Source organism: Ixodes scapularis, unplaced genomic scaffold (genome assembly GCF_016920785.2).
Source record: "Ixodes scapularis isolate PalLabHiFi unplaced genomic scaffold, ASM1692078v2 PGA_scaffold13__105_contigs__length_92229423, whole genome shotgun sequence".
In the NCBI taxonomy this organism is placed as follows: Eukaryota; Metazoa; Arthropoda; class Arachnida; order Ixodida; family Ixodidae; genus Ixodes; species Ixodes scapularis.
In genome coordinates this window covers 53,331,224-53,346,927 of record NW_024609839.1, presented here as the reverse complement: position 1 = coordinate 53,346,927, position 15,704 = coordinate 53,331,224, and the positions used below count along the sequence as shown (strand labels likewise).

Sequence of the window (15,704 nt, the reverse complement as noted above, 5' to 3'; positions counted from 1 at the left end):
AAATGGGTACGATATGTTGTAAACTTAACGGTGGCATTTCGCTTTTCTTTTTATGGAGACCACAGTAAAAGCCACTGGAAAAAGCGAAACAATTACTTCGTGCTAAAAGTAACAAAGAAATCAGAGAAATCGAAGCCTTCCATAAAATGCAACCGAAAATGATAGGGGCGACCAAGACCAAACATGGTATTCTCTGTTAGTAACACTGTGCGACAGGTTTATCGCGGATGTCAACAAAACAAATCCGGCACCGGCGTTACGGCGTTACTACGGTGGGCGTTACCTCTCCTATTTTTTCCTCGAACGACGGGCAAACTACGCCGTTTAAACCGCCCAGTCCCTCTACGACCGCGGTGTCCCATCCTCAGTAATGGAAACGATTCGCAGCCACTGGCGTGACAGTGCGGGCTGGAAGGCTGCCGGACTTCCGCTGACGACCACGAGCGACGAAGCCTGCAAGCTGTACGACGCTGCCATCACACAGTACGTGGGATGGTACGACGACCCCGCACTCGGCGGTCTGTCCGCCACAGTGTCGAAGATACGACAGGCCGACCCGGACTTTGTCATGGGACAGGTCCTGGAGACGGGCTTAACCCTGATCGGCACAGGTGAGTCCGTGTCCACAAGCGAGGTCCTCCGCAAGGACGTGGCTCGACTGGCTGCCATCGCGAAGGAAGGTTGTCCGTCGCGACGGGAGCGTCTCCACGTAGATGCCGTGCTGGCGTGGTCTCGTGGTCGGATGTCAAGAGCCGCCGCTCTCTGGGAAGACATTCTGATCGACGATCCTACCGACATCCTGGCGCTGAAACTGGCCCACGACAGCTACTTCTACCTCGGTCTGCAGCGCCAGATGCGAGATTCAGTGGCGCGCGTTCTGCCGCGCTGGAAAAAGTCGACGCCGCTCTACAGCTACCTGCATGGCATGCTAGCGTTCGGTCTTTGTGAGACCAACCTGTACGATCGGGCGCGCAAGTCCGCTGAACTGGCGTTGCAGATGAACCGCAACGACGCTTGGGCGACTCACGCCATGGCGCACGTGTACGAGATGCAGGCTGATCCGGATGGCGGAATTGCGTTCATGAGTAGGACCCTGGGCGACTGGGAACCGTGCGGTATGCTGGCGTGCCATAACTTCTGGCACTGGGCGGTGTTCCACGTAGAAAAGGGCGAGCGTGAAGCCGCCTTGGATCTGTTCGACGGTCAGATGATCCGTCGCCTGGTGTCTTCGGGGGCAATGCTGGATTACGTGGATGCCTCGTCCCTCCTCTATCGGCTCCAGTTGGGAGCGGACGTGAAGGAAGACCTGAAGAGCCGATGGCCGTGTGTCTGGAACGCAGCCAAGCCGCATCTCAATGACCGAATACTGGTGTTCAACCAGCTCCATTTCCTGATGGCCTGCCTCGGGGTCGGAGCATCCACAGACCAGCTGCTCGCTGTGTCTACTAGTGACATGTCTGGCAAAGGGGAGGTAAGCTTTCCTTTTGCTTTTCCTCTCCGAAGAAAGAAAAAGCTGCTTGCTGCTTTGGCCATCCTACCATATATCAAACACAAATCATATTGGTCGCTTTGTCGAACAGTCGCTGACAATGCTGGCCACAGGAGCAAATTCAAAGGGGCAAGAGGAAAGCGAAAACCAAAGCACGGACCAAAAAGCTGGTGGGTAAAAAGGTCAAGGCAGCCATAGCACGACACCAAGAGGTATCTAGGGGGCACAGGTGGTAAAAGAAAAGGGGGACCATCCCAGCAGAAGTATCTCCTCAAAATGAGAGAACTTCCAGGAAAGGAAAAGGTAGGCACTAGCTTTAATACACACTAAAATTGGGAGCGCAGGAGTACAGTGGATAATAGGGGTAAGAAAAAAAGAGAGGAATGTGGCAAAAAGGTTTTGGGAGCACATCAAGGTACAAAAGAGAATGGCAGAGGGGTGCCAGCACTTGCTGACCACACAGGAGGGGAGAAAGGTAGAGGAAGTAGAGGATCGAGACAGACAGACAGACGTTAGGCAGACAATTAAAAAGGCTTTTTCAAAGCTTGAGCAGAGGGCGACAGTGGAGAGCACTAACAGTAGCAGGGTACAGGAAGATCAGACTAGTGTAACAATGGAGGTGACCATAAGAGAATGGGACAAGGCAGAAAGTAAATTTCAAACAGGTACAGCAACAGGCCCAGATGACATACCCATGGGGCTCATAAAGATCCTGGGGAAAACAAGCATATTGAAATTGAATGTGATTAACCAAAAAATTATTGGCAGAGACTTAACCAACAATTTGAAACTAAGCAAAATGAGACTAGTATATAAAGGAAAAAGAAACAACATCAAGCCGTACTGTTCGATAACTGTAACATCAGTTTTATACAGCTTAGCCATGCAGATAGTTAAGTCAAGGAATGCAAATTCTAAGCAAGCTTCAAGATGGATTATGAAGGCTCAAAGATAGCCTGTTCGTCATACCCTACGGTTAGCTTATTTGGATGTCAAGGGAGCATGCAATGATCTGAACCAGAAAAAACTACAAGGCAGTGTCTACATCGCCTTCTCACTTACGTGCAATCCTTTGTTAGCATCCATTGCACAGCAGAAGTGAGCCCAACAAACACAACACTAGCGTTTAGTTGCGTGGAGAAGCACCAGAGAGAGGGTGACAAGATGGTAAGTGATGAAGGGCATTACAAACTGCTCTGAATGATTATATTAGGTAGTGAATACCACAAAAAATAATGCAATAAATTGAGCACATAATTTAATGTCTTCTTCAAGTTCTAGAGGTTGTAAAAAAACTGTAACTTAGAATTTAAATGAAAACCAATGCACTTTTCATTTGATTATGAACGTGAATTACATTGTGTGTGTAGAACTTTATAGCAAAAACGGCATGTAAACGAAACGGTTCTTGCCAAGCTTCCATTCACTGCTCCTGCCAATCTAGTTCTAATTTGCTCGCATCTATATAAAAGTGACAGAAACAAATAAGTTGGCGTAAATAAATAAACATACACAACGTGCATACAAACGTTCATGTAATACTGAACTATCCTTGCAAAATTTCTAATCGGGAAAAGGTACCGCCAGGATAGCGCAGTCTATTGTGTCGTGTCTCGCTCTGGAGGAGTGCTTTCCCCTTGGCACGGGTGTGCACTGCAGCGGAGCAAGACGCAAAATGGCGATGCCTACTCGCGCAGGCGGGCCGGACAGAATAAACGATAATAATCCATTCTCCAGGAATTATTATCGTTAATGCCTAATACGCAATTTTCGCTTCACTGCAGTGCACAGTGAGGAGCGTACTCAGAGACTAACTAAGAACAGACGACAAACATGAAAATTCTCGCCAAACTTCCCAGTACTGTCAATCTTTCATACGAAATGCGATCGAATAGTACGTTCTTTGAGACGATAATCAAAAGTTCTAAAAACTCGCATAAGCATATCGTACCGGTCTGGCCGAGCAGCGAGGCCTGAGCGTTTATACTTTCAGTGTTAGTAAGGTGAAATGAAGTTTTGGCGCAACGTTGGCGCAGATTCCTCTCATTTTGGTGAAATGTAGCAGGGTAAGCAGTTTGGCGCAGATGGCGCAGCAATCACATCGCTGGTACTGTGCCTGAGATCAGAGGTTCAATCAGAATTGGAAATTCGACAAAGGAGCGTGGGCAGGTTAGCACTGGGAGTGCATGGGAATGCACCAAACGAGGGGGTGCAGGGGGACATGGCCTGGTTGTCCTTTGAGGGCAGACAAGCAATTAGTGAACTGAAATTTAAAAAAAAAGGTTAACTGAAATCCATGATACCCGGTGGGCACGAAAAGTATTTATACATTAAAAGTTTAAACACAAAATGGACAAACACAACCCGCAAGCTGACAAATGAATACCCGCACACTAGTGGTGGGGCTGAGCAGACTAGTAGTTCGGTGAAAAAGGGAGTAAAAGATGCAGAGAGCAAAATGTGGAGGGAAAGAACGCAAGAAAAGTCTGCTTTAACTATGTGTAAGTCACAAAAACAGGACATAAGAAAGGAAAACGTGCTTGATGATTCACGTAAAAGTTTATTGCTCTTCGCGTCGAAAACGGGAGTGTTAATTAAGGACAAAGACTTATAAAGCTACATTTCAAGAGATAGACACATTATGTGCCGTGTGCCATTGTCAGGGTGAGACACTAGAACATTTCGTTTTTAAAGGGATGGTGAACCGAAATTTGGATTTCAGAAAACAATGCAGGAGCTGTAGGCGGGACGCTACATTCCCTAAAACACAACTCGTAAGGCGATATCTCGAATGGACGGCTGTATTTTCGGAAAAAGAGGTCGAGATTGAACGAGGCCGACGAGGCGCGTGACGTCAACATATTTCGTTTCCTTCTCTCTTCGCTTCGCCCCCTCAAGCCGTTCCCTCTCTTTCTCGGAGAAACAAGACGTGAACATATCTGTCAAAAACGCCTCCTTTTTTTTTTTTTTTTTTAGAAAATACGGTTATCCGTTCGAGATATCGCTCTATGAGTGATGTTTCGGTGTTGGTAGCATCCCGTTGCACGCTTTTGCCGCCATGTTTTGTTGAATTCAGATTTCGGTCTCACCATCCCTTTAAAGGAGCTGAGTTACAATTTTAGTGCTCTGCTTAAATAAAGTGGGAGTTGGTGTCTCGGCCTTTCTGAAACAAAAAAACAACAAAAAAAACGCTTTTGCCTGCACGTTCTAGTTCTTATTTTAAAACTTTGCAAACATTAAGGTTTCCGCCACCTCTTAACTCCTTCACCATCTTCTGAGTCACATGCGCTCTGACGTGAATGGGGACGCGCGGGGTTCCGATGAAACTCTCTCTCTAGAGCCGTAAGTGAGCAGCGAGAACTTACCCGCTCGCTACCACGTGCTTGCGCAGCGCGATCAACACGGCGAAAGGAGGAAAGTCTCGTCCGGGACCGGCCCCCTCCGGCTTTGCTCCCGTCCCCCTCCGGCTTCAGGTGGCTGTTCGCGGTAGCAGACAGAGTTGTCGACCTTGCATAGATGGCGCCACTAAAACTTCGTATAATAAGAGTTTTGTCGATGATACCAGATTTTTTACGCATTTATATTTATGTTGGAACGACAAGATAAATAGAAAAGTTACCTTTTATCGAGCAGGTATTTGCACAACTTGCTATCTTTTTACAAGTCCCCCATTGACGTCACGCCGCGTGGTTCTCATGGCCGCCGCTCGCGGCTGCAAGTCGGGAAATATTCTAATTTTTGCCTCGCGATTACGCGGCGGAATCGCAACATTTTGAAGGAAGGAGATGTGTTTTCTGCCCTTTGTGACAAGACAAACAATGTAAAAAGTAGAAGATGCAAATTCTTTCGACGTTAAAATCGTTGCACGCTCGCCCTGCGCTTTCTGAAAGGGGGAGGAGGAGGAGAAAGAGAAAATTATTAGTCACAAAGAGGAGATTAAAAGATTGTTGGAAATTATGCAAGGAAAATTGAATGAAGTAAAACTAACTAACACAGCTGGGGACAGGCGGGGCAAAAAAAATGGGACCCCCCCCCCCCCCCCCCCCCCACCCACCCCACCGCGCTAGACTTCGGCCCAAAGTCTCAACCTTAATTGTTTCCTAGTGGCCCGGTGTTGGGTTAGCGCCGACTAGGTTTGACCAGAGGAAGGTCGGGGGAAAAAAAAAGGGGGGGGGGGGGGGTTGTTTTTCCGTCTGATCCCCGTAATGTCATCCTCGCGATATCACACACTGCCCGGTGATACCTACAAATGTGCAGGGCGGAAGCCCTGCACTTTTGTGGCTTGGATGTGCGAGGGGAGGAAAAATACTTTCGGTTTCTAGGGGCGCAAGCTGCCGCCTATTATAAAGGGCAGAGCCATTAGCATCCGTCCATCCAACCCATCAATCCGGGTACAATCTGGAATCCACGTCCTGAACCCCCTCCCCTCGCCTTTGGAAACACCTGCACCCGACCCTGGCTAGCCATACTGCTTTATTTTGCATTGGGTGTCTACTTGGTATTTGACGAGTCTCGCACCATACGACTAATATTAAAATCCTTTTAATCCTTGAAAAAATAAAAATTCTGGTTAGGCTCAGAGTGCATCAGTGTTGAACCGGGCGAGTTGATAATCGTTTAACACGATAAGAATAGCAGTTATAGCTACAAAAAAAAAAAAAAAGGAGCACGAAAGAAACACTTGGAACAGGACAAACTAAACTTTATTACTTGAAAAGAAAAAAGAAAGACGAAAAAAAAAACCATCACTATCAGATAACGTTGTGTGCACACAACGAAACGCCCCATACGTGGCCTTTATCGTCAGCGGCCACGTGTATTTCTTTGTCCAACGGAGCCACTGACGGCTCGCTGACACATCTTGTCCCTAGGCAGGAAATAAAGTTAAGCCAGTGTCAGTCTGAGTGTATCCCCAAAAGGCGCTCGAACGCACCGATCGCCTGAGGCTGTGCATCATCCACGCAGGACGACGGATGGCCGGCGGACCAGCAACTCGCCGCCTCCCAGGTCGGTCTTCCCGTGATGCAGGCCATGGTAGCCCACAGCGAGGGCCGATTCGGAGACGCTGCCGAACAGCTCGCGGCCGTCCGCTACGACGTGCTGCGCATCGGTGGGAGCGACGCACAGAGGGACGTCTTCGACCTGCTGCTTCTGGACTCGGCCATGCGGTCGGACAGGCACAACCACCTGGCCGAAGCGCTGTTGGCCCAGCGCAGCATCGCGAGGCCTAAATCTCCGATGCTGCAGACCATGGCCGAGACGTTCTCCAGACGTCGTGGTCCAGCCTCTTAGAACGTCGTGGTTAATGTATGACAGAGCGTACAGGGTGCTGCATAAACGCTATTCAATCGTAAAAAAAATAAAAAGAACCGCAGTGTTTGTTTTGGGTATTCATCATATCAAAGAAGCTTTCAATTCTGTGAGTAGCAGCACAACCGGAAGGTTTGGCCGCTTTCCTCCCTGTGCAAAGAAGAAGAAAAAAAATTGTTTTCGTTGAGCTTTTTATCTATTATGACTCACCAACTGACCCAAATTTCAACCCTATTCCTTTTTTTTTTTTTTTACACGCGAGTAACTTTTGGAGATATCTTGTAGAGTAGCTGGATGGACGAATAGTACGCGTTAATAAAGTGCCTTAGTGTGTACGTACCTGTCTTTAGGTGATGGCATCGGGGTCTTTTTTGTCATACTGTTCTTTGTCTCCTTTATCCTGGAGCATATGTGAAAGGGCGCATGTCTTCCTTTATTTTATCATTTTCGATTTGCGTTTATAGTCGGCTTCGCGGTCTGGTTCCACAAAGAATGGCACCGGAAGGAACGTAAACCCCGACCCTAGGAGGCTGCAGAAATGTACACCTCTCATTGGGTACGCCTGGTTCGATCTCCATCGGTCGAAAATATTGTCGGCTCAAAAAAAGAAAAAAAAAGTGAAAAAGACTGGTTTGCGTGACCACGGGGCAGTGCGTTTGTGAGCTGTCCATCACTCAGGACTGCTGCATGGTGCAAACATACTGAGTTTTCAAAATGGAGATCCTCCAATGATAACTACATAATAATTAACAAAAGGGTTCCACTCCAGAGGAGTGAGAGGCACAGGAGAAAAAGCTGCACGAAGCAGCTTGGTGAGGCGCCCGAACCCGTGACTTGGTGATACCTGTTTTCACCTGAGGACCGAGTAGACCAAATAAAAATACAAAGTTGAATAAATACCAACGACTCGTCTTCGGCTTCTTTCCATGGCAGATCTTATCATGCACCCCTTTAAGCCGGGGTCACATCGCTTATACGTCATACAGAAAACAGTCTGCAAACATCAGTTACCGCGATATCCGTGGTTCAAATGCTGAGTGCAAAGTCTCAGCTTGAACTCGTTGCCATGCGGCATTCGAAGCACGTATCTCCTGGTGACCCGCGTTCAAATCTGTTCGCAGACTGTTTTTTTGTATCCCGGCTTTAGAGTTCACATAGGCGTTTTTCGCGTTTGTGCACTCAGAGGTGTCTCCATAGGCCATATAAGCCGCACATTCTGTTCGTTTTACACATCGAGATATCCCGTACATGGGGACCGTTCTTGGTAACCGGCGCCCTTCAGCTCCATGTATTCGAAGCCTCCGTCGGGCGACATTTTTCAATTTAAAATTTACGAAAATCACTTGTAGACGTTTGCAAGCAGCCGCGCTTCGCGAGCTAGTCTCCACCGTGAATGGAAAACGTTTTGTTTTTTGGACGCCAGTCTGGAAACCTTGGGTACGCCTCAGCAATGCTTGACTATCAGACGATCAGCACACTCCATCAGGAAGATGGCGACGCCCAGAGGCCGTACTTGCAGACGTCTATAATAGCTTTTGAATAAGAAAACATGTTAGTGCTGATCTACGTTGGCATGTGGTTTGGATCGCTACATTTGGGCGGAATGAGCGTTCGTTAATGCGGAAGACCCTGTACATAGCGCTTTGTTGTTTTCCTCGTTACGTAATCTAGTCATCTATCCTTTATGCTCTTAGGAAGGCGTGATTGCAATGGCATAGCTTCGTAGCACATCACACGCAGCCCTGCTCGTGACGCGTTAAAATATAACCAAAAATAACGCGTTGCCTTTATTAACATAACGAAAACGTCCATCACTGCCCTTTTTTTTTTTTTTTCTGACAGAAACTAGCAAAGTACTCCCTTCCGTCTACTGAGCTGGTATGGACTAATTCCAATCGAATTTCCCAGGTCGAAACGTGACGTCACCTTGGTGTAACGTCATGCTTGTGACGACATGTTTCTGCGCATTTTCAGTCTACATGGTCTGTGGGCAGCCGCACTTGTTTGTTAACAATGATTTGAAGTGTGTATACACTGTATAGACACTTTAACTGTTTACAAAAATGAACCGCTGCTTGCATCCTAAGCGACTTCCGATCGCTCCGTCTTTGCAAGCCTGTCGATAAGCCGTTTTATCCTGGGCAGCGCCATTTTGAGAGCGAGAGAGAAAAGGAGAAAGGGCTGCCGGCGCTTTCCCCCTCGCTGGGTCGTTAGAAAGTGTGAAAGTCCCGGATGAGGGGCTTCGTCGATGCTGGGTGTATGCAACGTGCCCGAACTTCGTACGCTTTCATCTCTGTTTTAAACTCGCAAACTTAATTAGAGCCACGGGCTTCGATGGCGTCCCCCAGTCATCGGGACAACATTGGTCGGCCATAGGGATCACGAATAACGACAGAAAGCGTCGAATACTGTCCGAGGACCTGTGTAGCTTGCATAAAATCCGGCAAGGTGAGTGCGGCTACAGTGTTTTTAAGCTCCATCGCTTTCCGGATGACTGGAACTGATGAACCATTTATCAATTTTTGCTTGCAATGGGGCTATTTCAACGTAGCCGTTTTTAGTAATCAACAAACGATACATCGACACGGGAACCTCAATTCACTTTTGTAAACACCCGGAGCTGCCACCGATCGCTTTGCTGCGCTGCTTTTATAATTGCGCGTCCGTCTTCTTATATTTTCTTGTAAATAAACGACGAACATGTTCTGAATGTACTTATATCGAACCCCAGAAAGCCTCAAAGCAGCCACGAAATATTTTACTGTTCGATGCAGTATTTAGAGTACTCACCTCCAATTCCTATCGCTGGCGCGTTCGCTGGCACTGTCGCCCACGTTGCGGGTGTACCCCATGTTCATCGGTGGTACAGCGTTCGGTGCGCGCTGCAGTTCACAAAATGTTCCGAGCACAGTCGAGAGGATGGCATTAAGAAAACGTCGGTTTACGGACGCAATCCACTGCCGCCGGAGACAGGGTCATGTGGAAAGCGATGGAGCTTAAAGACATTGCAGCCGCTCTCGCCTTGCCGGATTCCTTGCAAGCTACATGGGTCCTCGGACAGTATTCGACGCTTTTTGTCGTTGTTCGTGCACCCTGTCACCGAGCAAAATTGTGTCCCGATGACCGGGGGACCGTCGCCATCGAAGCCCGTGGCTCTAATTAAGTTTGCGAGTTTAAAACAGAGAAGAAAGCGCGAACGAAGTTCGGACACTTCGTCTCATCCGGGACTTTCTCTCTTTCTAACGACCCAGCGAGGGGGAAAGCGCCGGTAGCCCTTTCCCCTTTTCTCTCTCGCTCTCTTTCAGTAAAACGGTAAATAAAACACTTCTTGAAAAAAAAAAAAGAGAGGTGAATTCTAGCGTGTTTTTACCCCGTGAATCTGAATATCACTCTCGTTTCCCCTGAAGATGTAACTAAACGCGAGAAAACGTGAAAAACCTCCGACCAATCGTGACGTCACACTAGGATCTTTGGGCCGCCAAGCGTGTGTCGCTCGTGTGGGCAGCGCGTGCAATTGCAAGCTTGCCAGGTATATTTCCCCGCGCTGACACCAGTGGTGACGCCTCTTTCTGACCTTTTTGAAAATAGCAAGAGTGCACGTCCATAGCTTTGACAGGCGCTGAAGATGCGCGAGAGTAGAGATTCCGGAAACTTTTAGTATATGACGTCACGCCCCGGAAAGGGGAGGGGCTTCGGCGGTACTTTAAAAACGAATTTCTGCAGCTTCCGTGCACCAAATTGAAAAATAATCTCGATATTCGTGATCCTGGAGGCCGAATAAAAACCATCGAAATGTTTTTATCCTCAAATACAAAACAGCTTCAGTTTCCCTTTATGTGACCAGTGCTAGAAAGCATGAATGCTACACGGACAGCAAAGTTGGAGGGCCTTCCGACGCACGATTTAACGTCTGGGAGAGGACAAGCTGGTTTGCAATACTATTCGAAAATTTAAACAAATCTCGCGCACTATGTTTTTCTTTTTTTATTATTATTGGTGAGGTGGGGGGGGGGGGGGGGGGGGGTGTTGAATGTCTCATCGACGTTTTAAGCAGTAAGGTGGGCTTTCTTCATTCTTTTTTATGAACCGGAAGTTCGCTGGGACCGCTGGGACGTCGAAGACTGGAACACCTCCTGGTGGCGCTTGCAAAGAAAAGGAAAGGAAAGGGTCTAGTATAAACAAACACGCGTGTCTGTAGCGGTGGCTATAACACGTGCCGTAGATGCGTATAAGGCTGTTCTTTTCATTATTATTATTATTTGAAGCGAGCGCACTTCTAAAAGGGAACCGACGCGAGAAACTTTCCATTCGGGAAGTGCCCGCAATATCCTCGCGTGATTTAGAGATGTCAAGCTCCTTGTCGTTTATTTACGGGTTCGGAAGGCTTGTGTCGGACCTTCCCGTTGAAAGTGCGTCACACGTGACGTCGGTGCGCCCTTCTTTCTGGTGGCCAAAAGCACCTCATTAAGTGAAGACAGTGCAAGCTGCGAAGTTATCTATCGGCACTGTTAATTAACAAGGACGGCATATCGCAGATTTTTCTACGTCTTAACTGTGGTACCTGTTCCGTGCAAAAAGATCCCTCGTTCATTTCGTTTTTGTTGTTTCTAACTTGTTTACGTTTACAGTTTCACTCGATGATACATGATAGCAAGTAAAAAAGGAGACGTAAATAATAAGAATAACGCTCCACTGAAGGATGGCGTCAGTCTCTGCATGGTATCAACGGTTCGGTACAAAATAATAATAATAATGAACACACTAATGTGAACGATTACTACCAAACACGAGACTAGAATATGCCTATTTCATCGAATGCTTTGTGAGCGCTGTGGAGTGGATGATCGGTTGACGATGTTGACTTCAATTTCGACGGGCTACTCATTGGTTATGCGAGGCAGAGAAAGATATGTTTGAAAGAGCCGTGTTTAATTTGGAGCGCATGTTTTCGCTGTGTCGTGTCTGTCGCCCTTGTGTTTTTAGTGGTGTTTTATTACGTGTAAGCACCGAACTGAAGTCTAGCGTTACCATTTATAAAGTTATACCAAAAATATTTGGAAGACTTTTTTATTAACTCGTTTTGTGAGTTTCGCGTTCCGCTATTTTTCGGTGAAGCCACACCGTACACCTATAACCGCAATTATACATGGGTAAATTACTTCCAAAATATAATTTCATTACAATTACGTTGCTCCAAAAGTAGTTTAACTACTTACAATTATACTACTACGTGTACGTAATTCGTTACAATTAGAACTTACTTGTAAAAAGTAATCCAATAACTTTAAAATTACTTATTTCTGAGAGCGACCCCACTTGGGCCATATAGCTTGAAACGAATTGTTTAGAATGCGACGCATTTGTTCATTCCTTGCCCCAACGTTTGAGGAGGCTTAAACATCGCTGCATAAATGTCACGTATTGTACTCTCCTTTAGTAAATTTTGTTCAATTAATGATAGAACTTGACAGTTTGGGGTAATGAAGTCCTAGATTCTTATATTTTCAATAAGTAATAATAAATTAGTTTACACACTCGAAAACGCCAGATCGCTAAAGTAAAATTGGGCTGACACACTTTTGTTAGTTAAATAAAAATGCGACAATTAGTCATATCTGAATATTTTTAAGTGTTAATATAAAACTACAATTCACATGTACGACCACATTCGCATACAAACGTTTAACGTTATTGTACATTATTTACATTGAGTTGAAACTATAATGGCTCAGAAATATATAAGAACTGAATGGGGGCTCTCAAATCAATGCTGACAACATTCACAGTTAGGGGTCAGTCTCCAAAATGCTTATGCAAATAATATCCGAATTAAAACTAAGAAAAAATAAACTCGAAAATACAAAAATACACAAAAAAACAAAATTCGATAGTACTGGAAGGGGACGTAAAAATGCTTTCAAAGAAAGAAACATAACCTTACAGACAATTAAAATCCCCAACCTCGGCTTTTTTTTTTTTTTTTTTTCTTCAATATTTTGGCATGTTTACGCTTTAGTTTTCTGCTCGCACTGCAGACGGCGCCACACGACGCCGTTGAGGTAGGCTCCAAAGAGGATTGTCTCTCGGCCCGCAATGTAAGCAACAAAACGACAAACAATGCGACGGTACTTTTGTTGGGCGTGTGTGTGAGTGCGTGTCTATATCTGGTGCGAGTGTGTCACCGAGCGCTAGGCTGCTTGTGCGAGCGCTGAGGCTTTCAGAAAGGGTCCGTCGCCGCCGCAAAGTTTCGCAAAAGTAATTGTAATTGTTTCTGGAATTTTGCAATTACTGATTCTAGAATTACTGGTGTCGTATACACCGCCTCCTCCTTTACGGAAAATACCGAACTGCCTTGGATAATCAATTAGATTGCTCTGAAATGTAGAAAATGCAACGGCATGTTCGACGTATAAAGGTTTCCTGAGCTGGCGTGCATCGCAATTTTATGTTTAACGTCAACGTTGACATTGAAACATTGTTTATTTTCCGTCATGTCCGATGTCGGATCGGATAAAGAGGAAAAAAGCTGCTTGTATTCAAGCTTGACAGGCCGTCGGCGCGTAATCTTCCGCTCAATAGGTTGTTGACTAATACATGTAACTATGTTAAACTTTTGAGAATGATTTTTCCGTCCTCATGATCGAACTATATGATGCACTTTGTTTATTGCAGTCCAGAATAGGTTCAGTATTCTGCCCAAGTTCTTCGCCCTTTTTATCCTATAATCCTCACCTATAAATTACTTTATTTGCGCAGGCATAATATTTCGCCTTTTTATTTTTAATATTTTGTGGGACTCGAGAATATTTCGCGGCTACCGAATTTCGCGATTGAGAGTGATATATATGCTAAGTATTTATTACCATATATATGCCCTGATATATTCATGTGATAATGTTTTCTGGATACTAATTTTGTTTTTCTAGTTGCGAAATTCGTGACAATTAGGTCATCGCGAAAATTAAGTCGTTTACAGTGTGCCACCTTTACGATTAAATTGTGGTCAATGTAATGAGCGCGCCAAGAGTAATTTTTGGCTTCACTGAATTACCTTCACTAATGTGCGAAATGTCCTTATCAAACTTTAATGGTATGTTGCAAAGCGCGAATTCCCCAATTAGCCGCCTCGCACTAATTTATCTGTAATCACGTCAGTAGCTGCGCTAATAAAAAAAAGTTAAATTTTTGTGCGGTTGTCGTTTTTTTGTTCCGTTTCTTATTAAACAACTAAAACAGTCATTGAAACCATCAATGCGTTATGTTCGGATGGCGGTAGTTTTGTTGGCGACAGTTTGCCATCAACTTGAGTGAAGTAAAGTTTTACACACTAATGCTAATCTTGCGTAGCCATTAAAGCGGTATTGCGTACATAGGACCAACGCAGGCACTATGCGTCTGCCTTAGTGTTGGGTAATTCACACTGCGCCATGCGTATGCAACGCAACGAGCCGTGCGTATTGACTTTTGCGTGCCCTTGTCGAGCAGTTTGCATGGGCGCATTTAGATGGCGCTGCAACTACTACTTGCGTATGCGTTTGCATTCCGCTGTGCTAAAAGTGCTGGTTTTAACGCGCTCCACAGCATGCCCCAGACAGCTTGCGTGCGACGTACGCAGTGTTAACGGAAGGACCGAAGCGCCGATGTCGTGGTACCGGTGCATTTTGCTCTATCACTTCCTCACACTTCGACATCAGTATCTCGTTTGATGAGTAATCTCTTGTCCACTCGGGTCGCGTATAGAGGTGACTCATATATGTGCACACCTGCCCACTTCGTCGCAGTTTCCGCGGATGACGCATTTTTTGTCTGGTTTCACAACTTTTGCAAGAGCTTCCTTCTCCCGACGGTTCCACGACACTTCACGCGCTCGACCATCGCGACCTTAATTGCCGCTTGATGCTCGCAATGTGCGACCTTCGCTTCCTCCGCACCGCCGACTCATGCCCCAACAGTCATCAGAGCGTCGCGCGACATCCCCAAATGGTCAAGCGGCAGGATGTCCACAACTTTTTTTTTTTTTTTCGTTTAACGTGGCAGATATTAGTACAACAACACATGCTAGAGTATTCGGAAAAGATACACCCTCCGAATGCAAAAGAGTATTCGAAGCATTTACACCCCCCGAATGCAAAAGAGCGTTCTGAGAATTTACACCCGCCGTATGCAAAAGAGCATTCTGAGAATTTACACCCTCCGAACGCAAAAGTGCATTCGGAGAAGTTACACCCCCCCCCCCCCCCCCCCCCCCCCCGACGAAGGGATTTATTGTTACCCTCATTGAACGTAAGCCAATCAATCTCCAATTCAGAACGTGTGGAGGTTGGTTTCAGGAAAACAATAAACATTTCGCTCATCGATGGAGTTCGTAAATGGAGATTCATAATCAAGTTGCGCACACGAATATTTCCTAATGTTTGCACGCCATCGAGTGCAATATATGTTGACGCATGGGAATTAAGCGTGATCCCGCGTGCATCTTCTGAACCGCTGTTCAAAAAGCACGAACCGAGAGAACAAAGTAAGTAGGATATAAAGAAGCTTACCAGCACTGCGCCCTCTTTTCGTTTGTTGTTCTCCGGCACCTTATTTTAGGGAATTAAGCGTTACAAGAAGCACGCGAGTTTAAAATTTTATGGCAGACAGACGAAAGATTCTGAAGAGAAATTTCCCTCGGGATGATCGCCAAGTGCTACGCCCTTCCTCCAAATGAGGTTACCGATAGGATCGGGAGAATTAAATGATTGCGTCAGCTACTTTTTTTTTTTTTCAATGGTCTTCCGTTTGTGTATTGCACGACAAAACACAGACTGGTGTTTAGGACGATCTCCGTTCTCTGTCCTGTGTATATCTGCTGAGCTGTTCACACACATGCACACGTACAGGCACGCAAGAAAAGAAACAAGCA

General features: G+C 46.0%; 1 protein-coding gene across 1 annotated transcript; it reads left to right on the top strand.

The window, feature by feature from the left end:
* The first annotated feature begins 45 nt into the window (after window positions 1-45).
* Window positions 46-7,696, top strand: LOC8037021 (tetratricopeptide repeat protein 38). Its single transcript, XM_029995562.3, has 2 exons — window positions 46-1,471; window positions 6,455-7,696. The coding sequence occupies exons 1-2, from the start codon at window positions 371-373 to the stop codon at window positions 6,779-6,781; spliced, it is 1,428 nt and encodes a 475-aa protein (XP_029851422.2). The 5' UTR covers window positions 46-370; the 3' UTR covers window positions 6,782-7,696.
* Window positions 7,697-15,704: the final 8,008 nt, after the last annotated feature.